The sequence below is a fragment of the Podarcis raffonei genome, chromosome 11 (genome assembly GCF_027172205.1).
Source record: "Podarcis raffonei isolate rPodRaf1 chromosome 11, rPodRaf1.pri, whole genome shotgun sequence".
Lineage (NCBI taxonomy): Eukaryota > Metazoa > Chordata > Lepidosauria > Squamata > Lacertidae > Podarcis > Podarcis raffonei.
The window spans coordinates 32312658-32336790 of NC_070612.1; the positions used below are offsets into that span (position 1 = coordinate 32312658).

The 24133-nt window shown below is 40.1% G+C and overlaps 1 protein-coding gene and 1 long non-coding RNA gene across 4 annotated transcripts in view; one reads left to right on the forward strand and one right to left on the reverse strand.

Annotated features, from left to right (window-relative positions):
- HAPLN1 (hyaluronan and proteoglycan link protein 1) overlaps window positions 1–24133 on the reverse strand; it is a 68043-nt gene that overhangs the window by 27141 nt on the left and 16769 nt on the right. For 2 of the 3 annotated variants that reach the window (XM_053408714.1, XM_053408713.1), the window contains one exon: window positions 1992–2117. In XM_053408714.1, coding sequence (XP_053264689.1) covers window positions 1992–2091 — 100 coding nt within the window. In that variant the 5' untranslated portion in view covers window positions 2092–2117. Of the gene's footprint in view, window positions 1–1991; window positions 2118–2662; window positions 2758–24133 lie in introns of those variants that run through there. The other variant, XM_053408715.1, reaches the window with a different exon arrangement.
- LOC128423506 (uncharacterized) lies at window positions 1055–14580 on the forward strand. Its single transcript, XR_008332773.1, has 3 exons — window positions 1055–1185; window positions 1396–1574; window positions 8777–14580. It is a non-coding gene; the product is annotated as an uncharacterized LOC128423506 (long non-coding RNA).

Genomic DNA, 24133 nt, shown 5'->3' on the forward strand with positions numbered 1-24133 from the left:
AGAAAATGTCACACAGTGTCCATTCAATTCAATTAAAATAAAGACTTGTCCCTTCACAACAGTAATGATAAGTAATAACACAATCTGCTTAACAATGTTGTTAATTAACATTGATGGACAGGAAACCATTGTTTCTGTTTGGACCCATAGTGCCTGGCATTCTTGATGAATTGGATTTCAGTGGCTTCACACTGGTGTCTTCCTTTGAAATGTGCTTATTCAAGTTTGGTCATCTTAAAGACCAGTAACTGAGAATCCTGGTAGGCTACAATGTTCTTCTAATAGATTCTTTTATTTAGCGCAACCTCTGTGTTAGTCAATGGGCAGCTTAAAATGTTAGCAATGTGTACAAGAGAGCCATGAACAGTTAATCATAAAAAAGTAAAGAGAGTATGTCTACCACTCTGTTTCTTTTTCAGACACCCTTTGTACGGAGGAAGGGTATAGACTGAGCCACAGGATTGGGGCTGAATAGTGTGAGAACTAAAGTTTTCTGGACACGCTGAAAGTTCTGCATTTGTACCTGTGCACTGTCACTGGGAATACTACCAGATAAATTCCAACTGCTGTAGGTTTGCTTCAGAAGCAGCTCTTTTGTGCTTTATTACTAACCAAGGGTTCAGCAGTAGTTTGCTGCTTAAAAGGAACATTACAAAGAGGCAACAAGGTTTCCTGATAGAATTAAAATAGAAGTGCTGTCACTTGCAAAGCCTTTTATTACATCCCTCTTCCCTAATTCCTTCAGATAATGTCATGGTTTAAGTTCATAGTGAGGACATGCTCTGAGGTATAAGTAACACATCTACACTAACAAATTAAAAGCAACATATTTAAAAATATGTTATACATCAAGTGTTCAGAAAGTTTCCTTTGCTCAAGAGGCACGTGCTGATAGGAAATATTATCAATTAGACAACACCTGCAAAGGAAAAAGCTAAATTCTTCAGAATGAACCAGTTAATACACACTAAAAAGGCCATTGCTTTTGTATTTTGATTTACACCTTCTTTTAACCACTCATCTTGCACTCCTTTCCAGTGTCACTTTCCATTACCACACCAATCCGGTGCAATTTCTTCTTTGACCTTGAAGCTAGTGTCTGGTGCCTGGAGACTCTCGGCTCCTGAAATCTTCACTGAGAGAACTGCAAATGCTAAACCCTTCTTGGTGTCAAAATGTAGTGTGGTGCGTGTTTATAAAAAGTGCAAACACTGTGGGGATTTTTTGGTTGCTTTTTTTCTAAGTAGCATGGAACCTCTAAACTTTAAATGGCACCCATGGGCTGCATTATTTAAGTTGTCAAAATTGGATGTATACAAATGAAAGAAGCTATAGATGTATTTTATTCTGCCTGTCATTTTTGCATAAATAAATGTTTTGGCTTGCTTCATACAGGATGACCCTCAACTGCTAAAACTGGAGCTGAAAAACAGCTGCATTGCACTGCAGCCTCAAAGCTTCATACAGCCAGCTGTAAGCTTTAGAATTCAAATAGATATACACGATTATGCAGAGGGACAACATACCACTGTATATGAGTGAAAGCTATGGGAAAAAAGCATCTATTTGTTGAGGTAAGTCACTTTTTATACTGCTTGAGTTTTCAACTGATGCCTCATTTTTCAATACAGTGTCTTAATAACCAGTCATTTACCTGTGAAAGGGAAGTCTTTGCTTATATGATGTGTTTTAGATCATATTTTTTCTGCAGTAAGGCCAATACTTTTCTGGCTAAACTAATTGCTTGCTTGCTTCTTTCAATATGCATGCACTCTTATTTTAACAAATACTGTTTCTGTCTCAGAAATAGTCATTAGATTGCACACTGAAAAAAATGCATTTCAGATTTAAAAGCAGGTTTCATTGCTCAGAGTACAATAATGCAGCACAGCAGCAAGCTATCTAATCTTTTTCTTTTTTTAAAAAAGATGCAAGTCATAAAATTTCAGCATAACATCACAAGTGCAGCTTAAATTCCTTTTTTAACTTACCGTGGATGTGAATAATTCTGTCATGCTCCAGTGTGAAGTTGGCAGCATGATGATCAGCCCAGCAGAAAGAAATCAACACCAGGAAAAGTAGACTCTTCATCTTTTATAGCTCAGGAATCTTCTTTACTGTAAGAGTACCACATAGAAAGAAGCTGGTGAAATTTGGAAAGCTTAACAGTGATGCAATGCACAACTTGTTACAGCCCATCATTTTCTCATTGCTCTATGAAAATTTAACCCACTGTGCTTGAAAAGTTAGCAGCGAGTGACTTTTCAAGCAGCATTTTAAAGTTAATCCTCTTATTAGAGAGTCAGCTGCAGAGACTATTAACTGATGCTTAATTGAGATATGCTTGCAGTTGAATAACTTTGTCCATTAAAAGTATAATAAGAACTGAAATAACACAATCATCTTCTCCAGATGCTAAAATAAGCAATGGTTGTGATTCTTAAATGCATAGTGGACTTTGGTTTGTTGAATTTATTCTATTTATTTTCTTTAAACAACCATGTTCTATATCTCTCCGATATAGTATGTATTGCACACACACACACACACACACACACACACACACACACACACACACTAGCATAGGGTGTAATGTCTTCGTCAAACCTAAGGAGCATAGAGGCTGACCAATAAAGGCATACTTTATTTCAGGTACACTTACCATTTTAGAGTCTACAGTGAAATGTTGAAAACCATGCACAAAGTAGGTTAGAGTTGCATGTGCTGCCACTGCAGTTGCCCTGATTGATTTTTCATTCATTTCTATCTAGAATGCTGACGCACTAAATTGTGTGCCAGGTAGGGTCTCTGCAGTCAGCAGAGCTGCTGAGCGCTGCAGGGGAAATCTCTGCCAGCCTCAGAGTAGTAATTAGGCAAATGAAGACCCGAAATAGATAAGAGGACACAAAATGCAAGGGCTCTGATGCAGAAGGTTCAGCCTGTCATCTTCCATAGAGGCATCATTTTCATAACTAGGCATTCACTGTCCTTTTCAAATGTGCTTGGAAATAATTTATTGTGGCCAGAATAGATTCAGCAGATAAAAAAGAACAAAGCCAATACAATCTGCATCAAAACTTAGGGAGTATATGCACTTAGGGTGCAGAGCAAAACTACAGATCAAAGCCTCGTTAAATTTGGAGGCAAAGAAGCTCCGTCAGAATCTTATTCTAGTCCAGATTTTACAGACTACGTCTGCATTCGCTCCCAGCTGTTTTGCAGGCTAACATGAGCTGCTGATCTTGCAAATACAGCAAAGGCTGTTTGCAGTTGGATGCCATGGCCTGTACACTGCAATGGCATCCCGAGCCAATCTATGATGTTGTACTGCTGCAGGAGCATACTGGCAGCATTGCTGCACTGGCAGTAATCACTATAACTCACAGCAGCTGGGCACAAAGCAAAAATTACAGAGGGAAGTCTTGAGGCAATGTGAATTCCATTTCAACCTCTGGGGAACTGGCTGCATGAGTAGAAGCCTGTCTACTTAATATATTTGGTACTAGGAAAACTTAGAAAGCTGCAGCTGGCAGCCAATAGAGTGCAATGATTTTGCCCACTTTCTAAGTGCCCTGATCCAATGGCATGTGTATAGAGTAGTTGGGATAATGGATGTGTAGTCCTGGACAGAAAATTGATCATAGTGCTGATCAACATTCCACAAAGAGGAGGGAACAGTTTATTTGAGCTGTAGGGCCTAAGATTCCATCAATGCCAGTATATATATACATATACATATACATATATACATATACATATATATATATATATATATATATATATATATATATATATATATATATGGCTACTCACCTAGCTAGGGTGCACAAAAGCTCACAGGGGCCAGGTTGGTGACCTTTGTGTATTCCTGACATCCATGGAGGGGCTTATCTGAATTGGGTATGCTCTGTGATTAAGAAGGACGTGCTTAGCTAGAAAGAGACAGAGCAATGTATGTGGGGTCTGTGTGCATGTGTCATCTGTCAGACAGAGGGAGAGATGCAATTGGGCACAGAAAGATGGAGAAATTTACAGGTTGTCTGTAGGGCTGGGTGATGTATCAATATATCATCCAAAACCGCTTTGAAGTCCATATCGTGATAACAGTTTCACAATTTTCGACCTGGCAATATATTATGATGTGTCTGTGTGCATGGGCTACGCAAAAATCACAATGTGGAAAAACCATGAAGCCAGCTGACGCTTCTCTTGATTCCTGCAGCCCATGTTAACTCTGCCAGCTCAGCTTACCCCTGCCTCATGCAAGGGGCAGTAAATCACAAGAATAGGTGCTGGCAAAAAATCACGATACAGGGAAAGCCATGAAGCCAGCCAAAGCCACTACACAGCTCTATCATTATTTCAGGCATTGTAATATATTGGTATATTGCAATGTTAAGTTGGTGATCTATCACAATGTTGAAAACCAGATATTGCTTGGCCCTAGTAGTCTGCAAGGGGTAGGGGTGGGGAAGGAACGTATATCTTTGAGGTTTATGAGAGAAGGAGCGATGTTTGTCTGCTGTGTGTGCAAGAGACAGTATGGTGTGCCCATCTTGTACACTTTCCCCTGGTCCTGGGGGATGCTCCCTTTTGTTATTAGTCAATAACAGCATCATTCTTTCTCTGTGTAATTACACATTGTGTATTTAATTGCTGCGACTTGCCCAAAGATCACATGTAATGAAGGGCAGGATATGAATCAAACAAACAAAATCCTCATGCAATAAATACCTCAAATTTCTCCTCCATCCACTTCTTTTAGGACAATTCCAACAGTCTTGTGACTGTTAGAAGAACAGAAGTGGTTCTCTCAAGGACGTATCAATCAACACTAGTTTATTTTAGATGCTGCAGGTCGTATTTATTTATCACATTCTCAACTGACTGGCAGCCTAAGGAATTGCAACAGAATTGAGAAAACATTTGAGATGGCCTATTCCAAAGGACCCCTTGATTTGAATACAAGAGGTCTGACTCACTATCCCATGTAGGAAAAGTTTTACAATTTTATAAATTGGCTTTAATTGGTTTTGCTTTGCCAAGAGACACAATGTTTGAAAGACGTCTCATTTTCCATTACAGTCACTGATTTTTATGCCAATGATGGCTACAGAGGGTCTAAAACACAGTGAGGGCTTCAAGGACTTAATGGGGCATGCCAAACTAGATAGATTTTTGACACTATATGTTTACCAGGGGTACATTCCTGCTTGAATTGATAATGGGCAAGTGCTGTTAGAGACGTAGAAAACCTCTCCCTTTATTTCTGCACAGTATTCTGTTTTGCGTTACAATCACTGTGCTCTCAGATATCTATGGAAAGTCTGTAGAATGCCTCAAGTGCCCTTGTTTTTCCAAACAACTTCTGCACATGAGGAACTTCTTTCCCCTCATAAAAACAAGTTGCACAAACTGATGTAGATTATACAAGCAGGCTACTTCATGCAAGTTGTCATAGACAAACACATGCATGATTTGGTTGGGTGCACAACTTCCACATCTGCAAGAGTACATGCACAGTTCAAGAAAAATTGTATCTGCAAGCAAATGCACAGAAACAGTTTTGCAAAGTTCCAGGTACAGGCTCAAGGAAAACTGTATTGCTTGCTAATTATGTAAGTCAAATTAAATGTTCCTTGCCTCTGTATGTTGTTTTGATTTACTGTGGGAAAGATTCATCGCACTGTTACTGAGATGTCGGTAGACACAATATTTTATATACAATGCTAATGGATTTTGAGGTGTGTTTTTTTAAAAAAATCAAAGATAAGTAGGATGAATTACATCCCTCTGATGAACTCTTTTAGTCTTTATTCAGACTAAACAAGACATTGAAACCTGGATTACTTTTTAGGTTGCATTTCCAGAATGTTAGAAATAGACAATGAAAATAGGTAGATAGGGCACTGGGTTTCAATATTTTTTAACTGATGGCTGATATATTTTCTTTTTGTGTTTTGTACATTTCCCTAAGGTCCTTTGGAGGAAGAGCAATTCATAAATATTATAAATAAATAAATAAAATATAACATTGGGTGGCTTTAACGAGCAAAAAAGAAAATAGGAGTTGGCCCAAAGAATAGGAAAATAAAAAGAAGAGGCAAGAACACCTTAAATTGGTGTTCTTAAAATTGGAAGTTGATTGTGGGGTGTAATACGCCGATTACAGCCATATTCAGCTTACACTCTCACACTTTTTCCCCCAATGGAAAGTTCTCTAGCTGTTCATTCTTCATATGCTTTTTCAAATGATGTTTTATCAGATCAGTGTTGCCATTGGAACAAGGCAATGCAAAATTAATGTTACCCCTGAAAATACTAGAAGTCAAAATGCATTGGCCATATTATATACCAGGTCAACAATTTTTTGAGCACCAGTTTGAGATCTTTCCTTTACCTTTGGTTTGACCTTGACCAAATCACTTGGCATCTCTATTTTAATTTCCCTTGGGTGGTATTCAACAAGCGTTACTCAGAATACACCCACAAAAATTACTGAATATTAATGAATTAGGTTTATTAATTTCAGTAGGTCTACACTGAGTAAAACTTAGTTGAATACCAACTCTTGTCTTTGAAGACAACACATTTTTGGCATGAAAATTTGAAATGGAAGAATAATTGAAGGCCATAGTTTGTAGCCAGCATATAAGAGGAGTTGCCATTGATAACATGTTTACTATTTAACCATTAATTATCGAGTGGCAGTCTTACATTGCACTTACTCAGTTAGTCAATATATCATTAGAGTTGTATCAGCTTTTAATTTTTACAGAATTAAGGATGGATTTCTTTTTATAAAAAACTTATTGTAAATTTTCTGCATGTCCAATTCATAAATCACAGCATGGAAAGTAAATGGAGGAAAGCCAGTTTTTCTTGTGAGGACATTAGCAATTTATATTGATAGCTTTGATTTTCATTTGATGGCCTTATAATCCACATCATGACTGCTCTGGGATTTTCCTCATTGAGTTATTGCAGGCGATACGATGCCGCCTAGTCAATTCAGCATTTGTGTGGTGGAAGTAATAACCAAAAGAAGTCCAGACTGTTGATATAATGCAGAGGTCGGCCACCTTATCCGAGGATGGGCCAGTCGATGCTCTGTCCATCGGAGGATGGGCAGGAGCGTGTGCGCATGCGCGCTCTTCTGGGTCGGAAGAGTGTGCGTGCACACACACTATTTCCAGCACACATCTGGGTTGGAGGAGTGCCAATGTACATGCGCACAGGTGCCATCAACCCGGAAGTTGGTCCCTGCACCGCACCGTGCCACAGCGGTAAGAGTGGGGGGAGGGGGCAGCAGCGGTCATCATGGGCCGGTTAGACAAGCTTTGTGGGCCTCTACTGGCCCATGGGCCTTAGGTTGCCGACCCCTGATATAATGTAATGCTGGTGCAGATATTTTCAGGTCTACACAGTGACATTTTGCAATCAAAACATAATGGCTGCATATATTTGAAAATGCTTTGTGTGAATTTTGGAAAACAGCTCTACAACACTCTCAAAAGCTTTAGTCAGATGCACAAGCAGTTATGGATAATGTGATCATTCAGGAGCAAGGTATGTGGGAGAGTCATTTGCATCCATTAGTTTAGTGTTTGCATCCAAACTGATTCTTCTTGGAGTCATTCATGAACACAAACTGTTCTATTAGACTTCACTCTTAATTTTACAATGGAAGCTAGGAGGAGAAACAGGAACACTTGTTTTTATTTGATAATTTGTGTAGCAGTGATTCATTAACTCTAATAAACCACGGACAAATTTTGAAATGATGCATTTATGAAAGATAAACATGTTAACACAGATACAGGGTTCTTTTTGGTGGAAGATCTGTTGCTTCAGTAGCATTGCTTCTCTTTCCTAAAACAAACATGAGACTCTCTAATAACAGGGTATAATGTACTGTAATCTCTCCTAATTCAACTTTTCTACTTACCCTGCCTCTTTCTAAAAGTGAAAGGGCACACAAGTTTTTCTGACATACTTTATTTAATAGTGCATTGTGTGTGGTTGTTTATTTACTCACTGTCCACAGTCCCACTGTATTCAATGGTGTTTATTCCTAGGTAGCTTTCAAGCCTAAAATTCCTGCCTAGATATTTAATCTAGTTGAGAGCTGATAGTTTGCTTTCTTGAGGTCGGGTGACATTTTGTTCCTACAGGAGCACCTAATTCTACTAAACATCAGTGCAGTATTTTAACATGAAATACAACTTCCTCTAGGAAATATTTATTTTTCAAAAATAGTAGGATTCAGCACTTTGAAAAGGATGACAGGATTTTGTAGGGAAAGGATTTTTGCTAATGGTTCCCATAATTAAGTGATTCTAGCAAAGTGGAAAATTATTACATTGGCTTCACTCAACTACAGAGCAGAGCCCTTACTCATGCTACTATTCCTGCATTGCATGGGATTGAACTAGATGATCATCACTCTTCCAACTCTACCATTCTATGATTCTACTTTGAAATGTTAAGTACTACAGAGCATAATTCTTATGTTTTTATTATTATACTTTGCCACCTATCCTTTTAGAAGACATATTTACATTTTGGAATGTGATATTCACAAGATCATAATAGTATATTATATCATTGTCCATATGTCTTTTGAAGTACTTCTGTTATGCACCCTTATAATATTGCTGGAATATTGTAAGTTCATAAGAGGTAAATAGTCTTCACACCAAAGAAGACTAATGAATTGATATTTTAGTTTATTTTAGGCAAGACTAAAACTATCATCATAATTCTTGTTCTGCAGACAAAGAAGACCAGCAGTCTTACTATTCAAGGAAGAATTCAAGATATTTTTTAAAACCACAATACACAATCCATTTTAATAAGGTATTAATCAATTGCATGGAGGGTAATCTTTGTGACTGGATCTCATCTCTTTTGTGTGAAGTTGGAGGAAGAGGAAGAGAAAAGGGTCTACTGCATCTGTGTCATCACTCCCATTGCCTCAAAATCCCTCCAGGTTCCCTTTACAAATCTAAGACTGCATACATGGGGAAGGAAGTATGTGGGGAGACAGTCACCCCACCTGAGAAGACCACAGAGATTTCACAGGAGAGGCAATACAGCCTGAAGCTATGGACTTTTTCTGCCGTTGTCTTTTGTGTGGTGCAAGCTCCAAAGGAAGTAGTAGTAGAAAAGCATAATGTGGCTTCGCTGGAGTTGCCTGACCAGGAACAGGAAGAAAGCCACAAGGAGATTTGGTGCTAATTATGGAGAAAGTGCACTGCATGCTTTTATCCAGGAAGTCATCATAGAGAAATCAATGTCATTGATTCTAATGCTGAAGCCAAAGGTAGGAACAAGGAAAATGCCTGCAATAACCTAAAGTATCCTGAGATGCTGTTGGAAATGATGCTCTCAGTATGTTTTTCCATCTAATGCAAGAACCAATTAATGTTGTTAAGGATGTGGAAAACTATTTCTTGAACAAGTATTGTTCTTGAATAATAGTTGATCCCAACTCAGTTATTGCCAGTAAAGAATTTTCTTAGCCATCAGGACCAGCTAACTCAACAAAGAGACCTCTACATCAAATTGAATTAAATGAACCAGATACTTTAATATTCTTTTCAAGGTTCTGTTTTGCTCTTGACTGGCTGGCCAAGTGAGCAAAGATACTTTATTTAAAAATATAAGAAAAACTCATTGCAATGAGAGAAGCTGTGTAAGTTAACCCAAGATACTGAGATGCAATTGAATACTCTTCACAGACACTGGAGAAGATAGTGTTGATAATAAAGCCTTGGCTATATGCACAGCACAGAGACAGAAAAGTGTAACGGATTTAGCAATCTTGCCTTTGTTCATTCATAAGTTCCACTTGTAAACCTAAAAGGATTCTATAAAAACTTATGAGATTTATGGATTATCAGTCAAATGCCCCTGATAAAATATTGCTAGCCAAGCAGCAAAAATCAGCATGATTACTCAACAAAGCTTAGAAACCCCCAAAATCCTGGACATTTCAGTAGCTTTTGTCTAACTGCTCATCAGTTGTTTTGAAAGATGCAGAAGAGAGTCTATCCTTCAAAAGATGCTTCAAACATTAGAAACACAAGCTAAACATCTATATTCCAATTCAATTAAAAAGTGGCAATGAAAACAAATGAAACTCTGCCTTGAAACCTATGTTGATTCTGCATGTTACCTTTATGCCACCCTGATCTGCTGTATTGGGCTCAGTTAGAATACTTTTTTGTTATGGTTATGAAGCTTCCATAGTGGACTGATACTTACTCTATTAGCTAACAGAAGAAAATGACTCTGATCTCTGCTGCTCTCTAGAAAAGGTAAGCAAACACTTATAGGTGGCATTGGTCCTTAGGCAATCTGCTTTGGCTCATCTTGCCCTGTACTATTTCTGTAGGTGAAATATAGGAACATAGTGATATAGATTTGGCCTAACAACATCCTGTCAGCCTGAATTCATGAACATCTCACAGCCACTCTAATTGCCTCTCTATCATCTTCAAGACTATTCTGGATGCAAGCCTTCAAAGTCCAATTATTACTTGCACAGAGTCTTGGATGCCTGAAACTTTGATAAAATATCTTATAAATCTCTACCCAATGTCTTCCTCCTACAGAAACTGGGTCCAACAAAGAAGTATTCGTAACAAAGATTTTGCTATGTCTGGCCAAACTCCAGAAGAAAGATACAACAAAAAGATTTCTGAGAAAAAAATTCTAATTTTTCTCAGAAAAATTATTACACGTCATGTGCATGGAAGTTGCCAAACCAATTAACCAGCTAGAAGGATTACTGTTAATAGCACCAGTTTTCCTATAACTTGATATTGCTGGATAGTTTTGATGAACTGCAAAAGCATTTTTAGTTTGCTTTCTGTTGCCACCCTGGAACTTTTCTTTATTAGTGCCACTTTGTTTTCTACGATTCCTTGCAAATGAAGGAAAACAACTTTTCTGCTTGTATATGTTGATAATATAATTTGGTTACTGAGAACAAACAAGATTGTACAAAAACAAGATTGGGTACAGGCCTGGACAGGACATAGGTGTCCTGACTGTGACAAAGGTGACCTGTGTGCTTGCTTGATTAACAACTACTGGGAACTTCAAGGTCCCTGCTCTCCCTTCTTGTGGTCTTTGTACTGGACCTGGAGACTCCAATAGAGAGCATTCCATGTCAAGAAGGAGGGCAAGTGGGCACTCTATCAAATGACAGGGCAGGAGTTACATGGAGCAGGGGCTTTTCACTGGTGGTATCCATTGTATGCCTCACTCTTCCCAGACCTGTTCTCTTTTGGCCTGTATTTTGGAGCTTTATAATTTAGGAAGAGTTTGGAAGAACTGGTTGACAAGTCTTATCAGTTGCTGACATATGAGCGGATTTTATTTGCTGCTATTCTGGGCTTCTGGTGCATCAGGGTTTACACCAGCATAATAGAGTTGGCCAGGATGCCAGAAGGGATACAATTTATGAGCTTTCTCCATTATCTGCACAGCAGAACACTGAATGGTGACACCAGGGACCTAGAAGGTGCAGGGCTTGTCAGTCCAACCCCTGCACAGTCTCATCAAGGCTTACCTTAAGGCAATTGGAGCAACTGAGCCAAATTGGGCCCCACAGGCTGCTCCTAAGGGGGCCCCTGCACCAGGGCAACCTAGATGGATTTTATTTATATTTATAAGATTTTGCAGACTTTGTCTGTGAACTGGGGCCCTACCCAAAAAAAAAAAAAACAAACAAGTTGCGCCCCACTGCTTCAGATTGGGCCCCACTGGCTAGCCCTGAGTCTTATAGCCTGAGTTGCCCATCCCTTGCATGAAGTCTTGGGTTTGCAATTTTGGGAGAGGGGAGACTGCGGCACTGGGGAGAGGGCAGGTTGGTGAGGCCCCATAGACTTAGAAGCCCTAGCCTTCAGCCTACTTAGCCTATGCATAAATCCGGCACTGGACCTAGACCTGTCTGAAGGGTCTATTAAAGACATGGCTATCTAAATACATATTTTTGAGTGGGTTTCTATTCTGAATAATATTTGCCAGCTAGATGCACTGTGGTATGAATGGGGATATGAAAAACCTGCTATAGGAACAGCATACTTAGTGGCACTTCACTACAGATTTAATGCTGTTTGGTGATACAGATGGGTGATACAGAAATAGTGACCATGTGAAGGTTTGTGTGATTAACATGTGGAAAAGTTATTTGTGCTATTCGGTTACCATCAGCAGAATGTGGCTGAATTATAGACTCCAAAACCATGTTGTAGAACCTTGTCCAGAATATGGGACAACTGGCTAAATACACCTCAGGTCACCACAAGTCTGGCAAAGAGCACTGGAAAACAGAGGATCTTTTTTTTTTTTTGCACTCTGTTAACCTTCTGCTGTGGTTTTTCTCACCTTGAAAAACACTTGGTACATGTTGCAAATGGCACCAGCACAAGAGAAAAATTATAAGGCCTAAGTTTTGTGTAGTTCCAGGTAAACAATTTAGTCACACAACGTTCCACCGAGGGGGAAAATAAATAAGAAACTTCCTGTCTGGGTGTGACAGAATGAAAAGCACTCACAAGAAAATCCCAAATGGGCAAAGCACATCTGTTTACATGTGTATGTGTGCCTCTGACTAGGGGAGCATAAAGGACCTTCTTAACAAAGTGTATTGGTTCTGAATACTCAACAGGGAAAAAATGCAGACACATTATTTAATGAAGTGGAATATTCATACAGCAATAAGCAAAATCTTTCCCAAGTGTCAAAGAGTGTTATAGATTATCATTGCTTTAGTTCTGATGCATGGCTAAGCTACATTATTGATTGATAGCCTCAGATGAATCTATATTTGCCTGGGCTTCACCGATTGGCAGACTGAAGTACTGAAAATGCTAGGATATTTCCTAGTCTGTTAGAAAGAACCCTGGAATTTGGTAAATGATCCAAGACTTCTTGTTTATTAGACAAGTATAAAGGACACTGATGCTTTTCTCCCCCAAAACAGTAAACTCAGAAACCCTACTCAGGTATTCACTTCCATAGGTCCCCAGAACACCCTCCTCCATTGTTCCCTTCCCTGCTACAATGTATTGAAAAGTACTTTGGTCTGAACAGGATATCTTGATGTGTTAAGTGGAATATGCTCAGAATCTTTCACATGAATGGGAATCCTGCATGGTTGGGGGATCCATTCACATGGAGGATTCTAAGGGTTGACAATACAACACACTAAAGCTTCCCCCTTCAGATCTTCCTACTCAAGATGTAAAGGGCTGCAGCTGCAGCCCATGGGAACAGGAATGGTTAACATGTCTCCTCCCTCCCTTCAAATCCCTGAACTGGTTAGAGAGATTTTTCCCTGGGGGAAATTCCTTGTTGTAAGCATATAGCCCAAGACACCACTGATGATGCTAAAAATCTGGAAGGGAGACAATTATGCACCTGTCTCCTAGAATAGATGGAATAAAAGTGTAGGGCACTCATGATGTGAAGAGGTGTGGCTGTGCTTCCGGCCTCACTTCTGACATCATATTCTTGGGCTAGAACAGCAGTGTGACCCCACTTCTTGCACTGCTTCTTGACTTCCTTTACACCATGTAATGTGTGAAGGGATCTCAAGTGTACACTGAAACACTTATGGCATTTACTCCATGAGCTAGGAAGCTGAAGCTTTGTACATACATAGTCCAATATACCCTTATTTCTATAAAAGTCTGAAGGGGAGACATTTATGCAACAATTTCCTGAACTAGGAGACTCCTAATATAAATTTTGAAATGGTAACGATCAGTGCCAAATTTTCGCATAGGCTAGGTAAACTACAGCTCAAGACTATGAGGGGCCTCTAAATACAACCTCACCAGCACTAGGTTTTACATAATAATGCTCTTTTGGGATGGGGAGGGGGTAATACTATGGGGCTTCTAAAACTTGACATAGCTTAGGGCCTCAGCATGTCTTAATCTGGCCCTAGATATCATACCTCCGAAGCCCTTCAGAAAGATAAAAGTTCCTATACACGTACAATACACACTGATAACTAGAGAAGTCTGAAAGGCAGACATTTGGCTCTCCCTAGAAATAGGAGACAATAACTGTACCCCAAACACTATAGCTCTGTAAATGAAGTATTTTCAACATAAATCTAACAGGTTTCCAAAATTATTCTCAATATTCATCATTCTGCATTAATGGTAATGTAAGAAAACAGGGAACACCTTATCATGCAAATGTGTTTGCTTACACTATAGACCTAACTAGCAGGTATTTTTAGAAGATGGTCACTTTGAAGACAAGAATGCATAGCAATGGAGGAAGAGGACTGGTACTCCTCAGCAGCCACAGATTTGGCCTCAGGACTTCCAATTGCATATTCCAGCACTATAATGTGTATAATAATTCTACATTATCTGTTATGTTATGCTTATTAGGCCTTGATTACTGTATATTTTTATTATATTGAAAAAAATCATATCCTTTTATCATTGTTGTGTTTTGTTCTTGTAAATGTAAACTTTCTTGCAAGAATATCTATTCTCATATGTATGGTAAACAAAAAACAAGCCTATAAAACAGAATAAAAACATACATGAGGGGAAAAGTGTTATTGTAATTTCTGTTCAAGATAATTTTACACATTATGCATGGGATTCAACTAAGTTTTATTCAGAGCAGATCCACTGAAGTGAATGAACATGCCTAAATGAGGCCTATTGATTTCAATAGGCCTACTCTGGGTAAAAAAACCTGGTTGAATACCAGCCAGCTATCATTTATATCAAGTGGGTAAATACATTGCCAGGACAGGTAGACATTTTGTAATACAAACATCAAATCAAATCAAATCTTGAGATGTCTGATAAAAGAAATCTGAGTCCAATGGATACCTGTTATCATTTAAATGTATGGTGGATATAAAGATGTGATAGTAAGCAAATAACGTGTACAGGCTCCTTGGCAACCTGCTAGGTTCTACAGAGGAGAACAATAGGCTGTATTCCAAATAACGAAGTATTTCTCAGCTTCTACATGTCAGATTTGTACACACACGGTCCCACATATATTCTGCCAATCTAATTTATTCTAGGTAATGGATTTGATTATATCAGACTAAATGAACACCACTGAAAGTTAACTTGTATTCTTTGTTCCTTCCTCCTAAAAGTAAGCACATTTTTTTTTTGCGGGTGCGGTGGGGTCTGCCACACTCCAGGAAGTTTCCAGCAATTGGTATTTGTCTTTGGGTAGCAGACAGCCTATGATCAAACACAGTAGCTGCATGTAGACGTTTGGAAGCCATGGATAAGACAAAGCAAGATCCTTGATTAAGATTTAGAGACCCCAGTAGAGCTATGTACATACAAGTATGCTGCATATGCACATTGATTCTCCCTGTGCAACTGGGAGCCTCTCACTTGTACTTCTATTTGAACATGCAGAGTCCATGTGCATATAATTGTTCAGATCTATGTAGGAGACACTGAGAGTGAGGATGGCAGGTCCCCCACTCTCCATGTTTATTGAACACCTGAAAGGTGTTGAATGGAAAGTTGCCCCCCCCCACTTCATCCACATTTAAACATTTGTAGCTGGCTGGAAAAAATTATATGAAGAGCTGAAACATACTTTAATTTCATTTGCAAGCTCTTTAAGCAATGGAGTGATGTCGTTCTAAGAATTGGTCCACCTGCAAATGATTGTTAGGTTTGGGATCTACCAAACACAGAGCCAATATAGCATCACTGTCTGTTATATTCTGCTGGCACAGCAAGGATGTTCTATCACTAATGTGTAGGTTTGCTGAAGACTCAGCAACTCATGTAAATATGCATCAACAGTTAATAGAATAATTGTTTTACAATCCTAGTGCATATTTATTAAAGCGTACTTGAGTGGATGTGCTGACCTATCTGATTTTAAATTGTCGTATCTTTGCAATATTTAAATTAAATGCAAGCATCTTGCTTGGCCTAATGGTTTTGCTCCTGCGAGTAAGCATATGGCTTGGTGGAGCTGAGATAGCTCCAGTAATTATTATCAAAACTTGAACAAGATGTGCATTAGCTTGCAGTCTGGTCACAATTTGTAGCATTCAGGCCTATGGGTTACTACAGAAACCAGGCTGCAATGAGATTGCGGTGGAGGTTTTTTAAAATAAATAAATTATGGAGTTATTTTGGAATTGTAGGTGCAAACACACATATGCCACCACCCAGGCCATGAGAACTGTGATTCCAATTTCCAAATCACAGAGCAGATCAAGTAGGGCAGGCATCCCCAAACTCAGCCCTCCAGATGTTTTGGGACTACAACTCCCATCATCCCTAGCTAACAGGACCAGTGGTCAGGGATGATGGGAATTGTAGTCCCAAAACATCAGGAGGGGCCGAGTTTGGGGATGCCTGAAGTAGGGTATCATGGTTGATTGTATAAAAAACCACTGAGAAATCAAGAAGTAGCAAGGTCACATGCCCCCTGACTTTCTCCTGAGATAGGTCACACATCAGAGCAAACAGAGCCATTTCGGTATGAAACCCAAGGCTCAACTCAGGATGAAACAAGTCAAGGTAATGCACACCTTCCAAGAATGTCTGAAGTTGAACAGCTGCTGTAGACAGTCGTACCTTGGAAGTCAAATGGAATCTGTTCTGGAAGTCAGTTCGACATTTGGAAACCAAAGCACGGCTTCGGATTGGCTGCAGGAAGCTCCTGCAGCCAATCAGAAGCCATAAAAGCCCCGTCATATGTTCAGCTTCCAAAAATAGTTCACAAACTGGAACAGTCACTTCCGGGTTTGAGAACTAAGCTGTCCAAAAACCAAGGCACAACTGTAACTAAGGAATGTCCCTTTACGGGGGTGAAACTTAGTTTTTGAAAATATATTCTGGGAGGGTAATTAAAAATATGTTTTTTGGGGATGTGAATAATTCAAATATGCTATTATTTTTGTGATCTGACAAAATTGAGCTTGGTAAATCTACATTTGATTAAAAAGCACATAAACTGCTCTCAAAAAACCAAAGAATTGTAATTCTGCCTTCTGAAAATGCCAGCTATATATTATTATATAAACAATAATAATAACAATATATAATAATATATAATATAACTGCAAGTACTTGACAATCATTTTACTTATTTTAATAATGATAAATAATATATCTGTGAGTACTTGTCAACCATTATTATTAATTATTTCTATGCAATTTTAAACATATTGTACTTACCAAGCAAAACTAAATTATATTAATGTAAGCAAAATATCTTTTTTAATTTCAAGTCATGTTATAAATTTTTAGCACCCTCGTTTTTGGAGTTTTAAAGTTGAAAAATTCAACACGCCCTACCGAATGACACAGGAGGTTGCAGGAGGTAGGAGAATTGGCAAAAATTTGGGGGGTAGAAGTGCTAGTGTAAACCCACCATCAGATACAAGAAGAAAGAGAAGGAGATGCCCCATGAACCAGAATATACATGACGGCATCATTTCAAGAGGAATGATCAGAGATAATGTTGAAACAAAAGAAAGTGCTCAGACTTGGAGCAAGTGTTTCCCAACAGATGGTTTTTTAAGGGGTGGACTCCAAAATCCATTTGCATGCCTTGAGCCATAATGGCTGCATTCCTGAAAGCAGTGAAAATAGCATATTTGTCCTTAATCCAGATCAGTCTGATTAGAATCAACATGACTAACCTTGTTTTAAGTATGCTTAAGTATGCAAGCTATGGGACGCGGGTGGCACTGTGGGTAAAACCTCAGCACCTAGGGCTTGCAGATCGCATGGTCGGCGGTTCAAATCCCCGCGGCGGGGTAAGCTCCCATCTTTCGGTCCCAGCTCCTGCCCACCTAGCAGTTCGAAAGCACCCTTAAGTGCAAGTAGATAAATAGGTACCACTTTCTAGTGGGAAGGTAAACGGCGTTTCCGTGTGCTGCGCTGGTGCCGGCTCCCCAGAACAGCTTCGTCACGCTGGCCACGTGACCTGGAAGTTTCTCCGGACAGCGCTGGCCCCCGGCCTCTTAAGTGAGATGGGCGCACAACCCTAGAGTCGGATACGACTGGCCCGTACGGGCACGGGTACCTTTACCTTTACCTTTAAGTATGCAAGCTAGAGCACTTTGTGGATCACTACTTCAGGTTGCATATTCATAGTCAGAGGGCATAGCTCAGTTAGGTTCAATTCCTGGTTGATTCCAGTTAAAAAGCATCTTGGCTAGGAATGGCCATTACGAAATTTGGGACGAGGTGCTAACAGCATGCTGATGACGCTCAGCTCTGTTTCTCCAAAATATCTGAATCAGGAAACACAGTATAGGCTCAAGACCAGTGTGTAGATCTACTGGTGGCCTGGATGTGGGGAAATAAACCAAGCTCATCTGAGCAACTGGCCAAATGCCCACCCTAGATGCGGTTGCACTCTTAGTGGAGAAGGTACACCAACTGGGGGTGCTCCTGGTTCCAGCCTTGTCCCTTGAGGCCCCAGATTTGCCAAGCCAGCTAGTCCAACTTCTGCAGCCATTCTACAACTGGGGTAGCATGACCACAATAGTTCAGGCATCAGATACTTCAAAAATGGAATGCACCATATGCGAACCTTCCTTTGCAGCTGGGCTGGAAACTGCAGTTAGTGCAGAATACCACAGCATGATTGCTGAGAGGAGTCTTCCCACAGCATATTACATCTCATAGAATCATATGATTGTAGAGTTGGAAGGGACCATGAGGGTCATCTAGTCCAACCCCTGCAATTCAGGAATCTTTTTCCCAAAGTGGGAAACCCTGAAATTAAGAGTCTCATGCTCTACCATCTGAACTCTACCCAACAATCTGCACGGCCTTGCCAATTTGCTACTGGGCCAGGTTCAAGGTTTTACTATTAGCATAAAAAAGCCCACAATACCTTGGGAGCAGCTTGTTTGAAATATCACCTTGCCCTACAAGTGCTTTGATCTGTGTGAAACTTACACATCTAGAAGTGCCATATTATGTCCATTCTGTATCTGTTAGGAGTCCATCTCTCACTGTGACAGCACTTAAGTCTTGGAAGTCCTACTCTACTCTTAGGCAGGCACCCTAGCTATCATCTTAAAGGTAAAGGGACCCCTGACCATTAGGTCCAGTCGCGGACGACTCTGGGGTTGCGGCGCTCATCTCGCTTTACTGGCCGAGGGAGCCGGCGTACAGCTTCCGGGTCATGTGGCCAGCATGACTAAGCCGCTTCTGGCGAACCAGAGCAGCGCACAGAAACGCCGTTTACCTTCCCACCAGAACGGTACCTATTTATCTACTTGCACTTTGACGTGCTTTCAAACTGCTAGGTTGGCAGGAGCAGGGACTCAGCAACAGGAGCTCAAAGCGTTGCGGGGATTCGCACCACCGACCTTCTGATCGGCAAGTCCTAGGCTCTGTGGTTTAACCCACAGCACCACCAGCACCCGCTATCATCTTAGATATGTCCTAAAAACATTTTTTTAAACAAAGTCTACCCAGACACATAATTTAGTTATGAATTGTGGGTTGTTTCCCCCCAAATGCTCCTTTTATTTGTATATTATTGATAATTATTTAATATTGTTTTATGTGTACCTCTCAGAGGTTGTTTGATTAAGAAGTTTATATAATTCTCTAAGCATATGTATATACACACATATTCTATTGTTTATGGACAAGTTAAAAAGCACCAGTAACAATATAAATCCTTGGAGGACTCCACTTCTTACATCTGTTTATTATGAGAACAGTCCAGTTGATTCCTGTTCTCGCCTTTCTGTTTAACTAAGTTATCAACCAGTATCCATCCTATTGTCCCATGATGACTGCTATATTTACTTCAGAGTATTTGGTTATCATAGGTGCCCAGGTTCTGCCCATGCAATCAAGGCCTCTTGAAGGAAGGGCTGGAATACAGTGGTAGAGCATCTTCTTTGCAAGCAGAAAGCCTCAGGTTCATTCACTCTAGGGCTCAGATAGACTCCTGCCTCCAACCCCACAGAGCTGCTGCCAGTCATTGTACAAAGATATGAGCTAGATGAACCAACACTCTGACTTGGTATAAAGCAGCTTCCCATAAAAAGGTAAAGGACCTCTGACAATTAACCCCAGTCACGAACAACTCTGGGATTGCGGCGCTCATCTGGCTTTACTGGCCGAGGGAGTCAACGTTTGTCCACAGACAGTTTTTCCAGGTCATATGGCCAGCATGACTAAGCCGCTTCTGGTGAAACCAGAGCAGTGCACGGAAACACCGTTTACCTTCCCGCCAGAATGGTACCTGTTTATCTACTTGCACTTTGATGTGCTTTCAAACTGCTGGGTTGGCAGGAGCTGGGACTGAACAATGGGAGCTCACCCCGTCATGGGGATTCAAACCACCATCCTTCCAATCAGCAAGCCCAAGGCACAGTGGTTTACACCACAGGGCCACCTGCGTCCCACAATTTGCCATAATATGTATTATTATTTGTTGTTGTTATTTGCATTTTTATATGCATTTTTTTAATATGCATTTTTACACATGTGTAAATCACATTTATCACATCTTAGAAAGGTATAATAGAGATTCCAGGAGAAAGAGAGATAAGCAAGCCAACCTCTGTATGCAGTATCCTGGAACAGCCAAGTGACCAACAGATAGTGCTGATCTGGTTTCTGTCCTGCACCTTCACAATTAATGTTCCTTAACATTAACAAGTTCCTTTCTTCAGCACTGCCTGCCATATTGTCTTTGCTGGAGGCCATCATATCTCTACCTTCAGAGAGAGTGATGATAGTTAATTGGCCCCACTGCAACCCTTCTTTCCCGTTTTCATTCCTGCTCATCACATTTGCTTTCTTTAGCCAAAGCTCAGGCATCAAACACAGCATGATGAGAAGAGCTGGTCTGATTCACTGAACCACCTGTTTCTTTTTCTACTTACTTTGATGGTAATGTTTCACAGTCTTTAGTACTGTATTGTTCTTTCCCCAAACTTTTTTTTGCTGGGAGGCTAGCTATTTCTTCTGCTTTTTCTCCAGCAGTGAAATACTGTAGCAGAATCTAATTTATTAGTATATTCCACACATCTATGCTTTCTTCTAGATAATATGATGTATCTTCTACACTTTCATTTTGCTTTAACCTTGCCTGTTGTATACATTGTAGCAATGTGGTTTTAGGAGATTAGCACAAGATGATAAAAACTAGCTCACCCAGGTGTGTCCCAAATGTAAATAGGAGATTAGGCTCTGCGAGTTTTCACTATATGGGATGCAGAGAATGATCTGCACTAGACAAGAGCTATAGCATATTGCTATCTAACCTTGAGCAAAATTGCCAGAAAAGGAATGCTGGAGACTGCAGTGCAGCTCTGCACCATTCTTTATGAATGGTTATGCCTAAGGATACAACGTGTGTGCATTAATTTACAGGACAAATGGCTACCAATATTGCTGAGGATCACAAGAACAGCCACTCTTTCCAAATGGGAAAATCCTCACCCATATGACCTGCACACAAATGTTTTAATTTCCACCCTTCAATCAAATGATCCAGAAATGGCAAATTGCAGACACGTTTGTTTCAAGGAAAGAGACTTCAACCCTAATTCACCCCTGCTAACGTGTCTATTTATATCTCTTAAATGAAATTTTATTGAGAAAAATTATGTTGACACAGAGGGAGATGTGTTTCTTTCCATCACAGAAACACATTTCCAGCTTACAGACCCTATTTAACAGCTCTATTGTAGGGTTTACTTTTATGTTTCTAAGAATGGTGTGTGTTTTTGTGCCAGAAAGATATTTTTGAAATCCCTCCTTATTATTAACTAATTCTTTGCTATTTCTTTAGTCTGGCAGCAATCCAGAGTAACTATCTCTAGCTTGGGGTAGACAATGTGCTGCCACCCACATGTTGCTTGAGTATAATGTACTGCATTCTAATAGTCTGTATAGCCAGGAAAATAATTTTCTCCATTGAGATGAACTCTGCCAGTAACTTGGTCAGTTGAGAAGAACTGCACTAATGGCATAGACCAGGGATAGTCAGCTTGCCCCCCCATCTATCATTAGACTACAGCTCTCATCATCCCTGATCACTAGCCATATTGGCTGAGGCTGATGGGAGCTGGAATCCAACAACATTTGGAAAGCACCATATTGGCTACAACAATTAACAAACGTTAACAACAAGCAAACAAGAAAACTGCAACAAATTAATTTAAAAACTGAAACAAAATTGAAGCAGAACTCAATTTAAAATGGAAAGGCCTAGAGAGACATGACTTATTTAAAGGTCTGAATAGAAGAGTCACTTGGTGCTCAAAAGGCCACAAAGATGATGCTGGTCTAACCTCTGTGGGAAGGCTGTTCCATAACCCAGGACCCCTCTCCCCAATGGTTACCCACCTCATTTCATTTTGTGGGTGCACTCAGAGCATGACCTTTGAAGTGGTTCTTAAGTTTCTGGTAGGTACATATTTCAGGAAGGTTCTTAGTTAAGAAATGCTTCAAACATCACTCATTTTCTAACTTGAAAATTCCTCCATCTGGGGAAGTCCACGCCAATAGATTGTCATGCATGATGATTGCACACCACATCACTGGATGAACACATTCACTCTTTCTCATTGCTTTTTTTTTTTTTTTTGTAAGCCATAGGAAGGTTGAAGTACATTAAGATTATAGTGAGGTTGAATTACAGGGTGTGGACAAGACTAAGGAATGGATGATTTTTCTGAACGCTTCCTCTACAGATAATGGAGGGAATCACCCAAAGAAATAGATGCATTGTCAGATGTAATGACTTTGTGTGCTTTATTCACACAAAGAGATGCTTGCCATGTTGGAAAAATGTAGCATCCATGGTGCCTCCACATATGGATAATTTAGCAGCACCCAATCAATGCTGTTCCGATTTAAGCTGGAAGTGGAATAGCAACTCTGTTTCCAGATTTCCAATACTCTCTAGCCAAATGGGAAGTTCCCCTTTGCCCAGCTCCAAATGGGATAAATCTTGCAAACTGCATAGTCATGTGTGTGTGCGTGCACACTCTCCCTCTCTTAGCTACCTGCAGATTCAAGCCTCTGCAACCTGGGGAGGGAGGGAGAAGGCACACAAATCTGGAGGCTTCAGGTCAGTCCTGGGGGTTTGCCAACAGCATTCCCACAGCTGATTTCCTGTGGGTACATTGCACAACACAGGTGAAACATTTACATAACAAGAGTCCTGCTGGATCAGACCAAAGGTCCATCTAGACTAGGATTTTGTTTCTCACAGTTTCAACCAGATACCCATGAGAAACCTAAAAGAGGACCCTGAGCACCAAAGTATGCTCCTGCTCGTTATCTTAAACTGGGCTGTATTCCCAGCAAGGTTACCACAAAAGGGAGATCAGCCCAGACTGAACTTCTTTTGGGACCTGTGGTAACTCTTCTGCAAGCACAGTATAAAATATGTCCACATGGAATATTCATCTTCCTTAAGATTTATTCCCAAAATAAATGTGGATTGCATTGCAATGGAAAGCTCATTGATTCAGCTGACTTACAGTGCAGCTGACCTACTCAGAAGTAAATTTTACTAGTACCACAAAGCTTACTCACAGGAAAACAGGTAGAGAACTGTAGCCTTAACTGGCTTTTAGACTGCAACTGTGAGCTGCAATCACATAGATGATAGATAGATGATAGATGATAGATAGATAGATAGATAGATAGATAGAGATAGATAGATGATAGATAGATAGATGATAGATTGATAGAAGATAGATGATAGATAGATATTATGCCTTACTTTCAGAAATTCAAAGCAGCTAACAAAATTGATGGATTGGGTCCAGACAAGTTAGCCATGACTAAATTAAGTGCAGTGGATTTCAGTGAGTCTACTCCAGGTATGATTAAGGGGACAATCCAAATTCTGGATGCCAACTGGTGGGGCTTTATGGAGCAGCAGGACAATAGCCACAGCTGCAGCGCTGCTGCACATAACAGCTGGAGTAGAAGGCAAGGGGTGCAAAACCATTGCTACACTACTTTGGAGCCAGTACAGCAATCGGTACCAGACAGAATGCAATACTGTCATGTGACAGAAGTGGGATCAGCTCGTGTTTCAATAGATTTTATGCCAGCCTTCAATGGCAGAGCTGGGTGCAGGAACATCT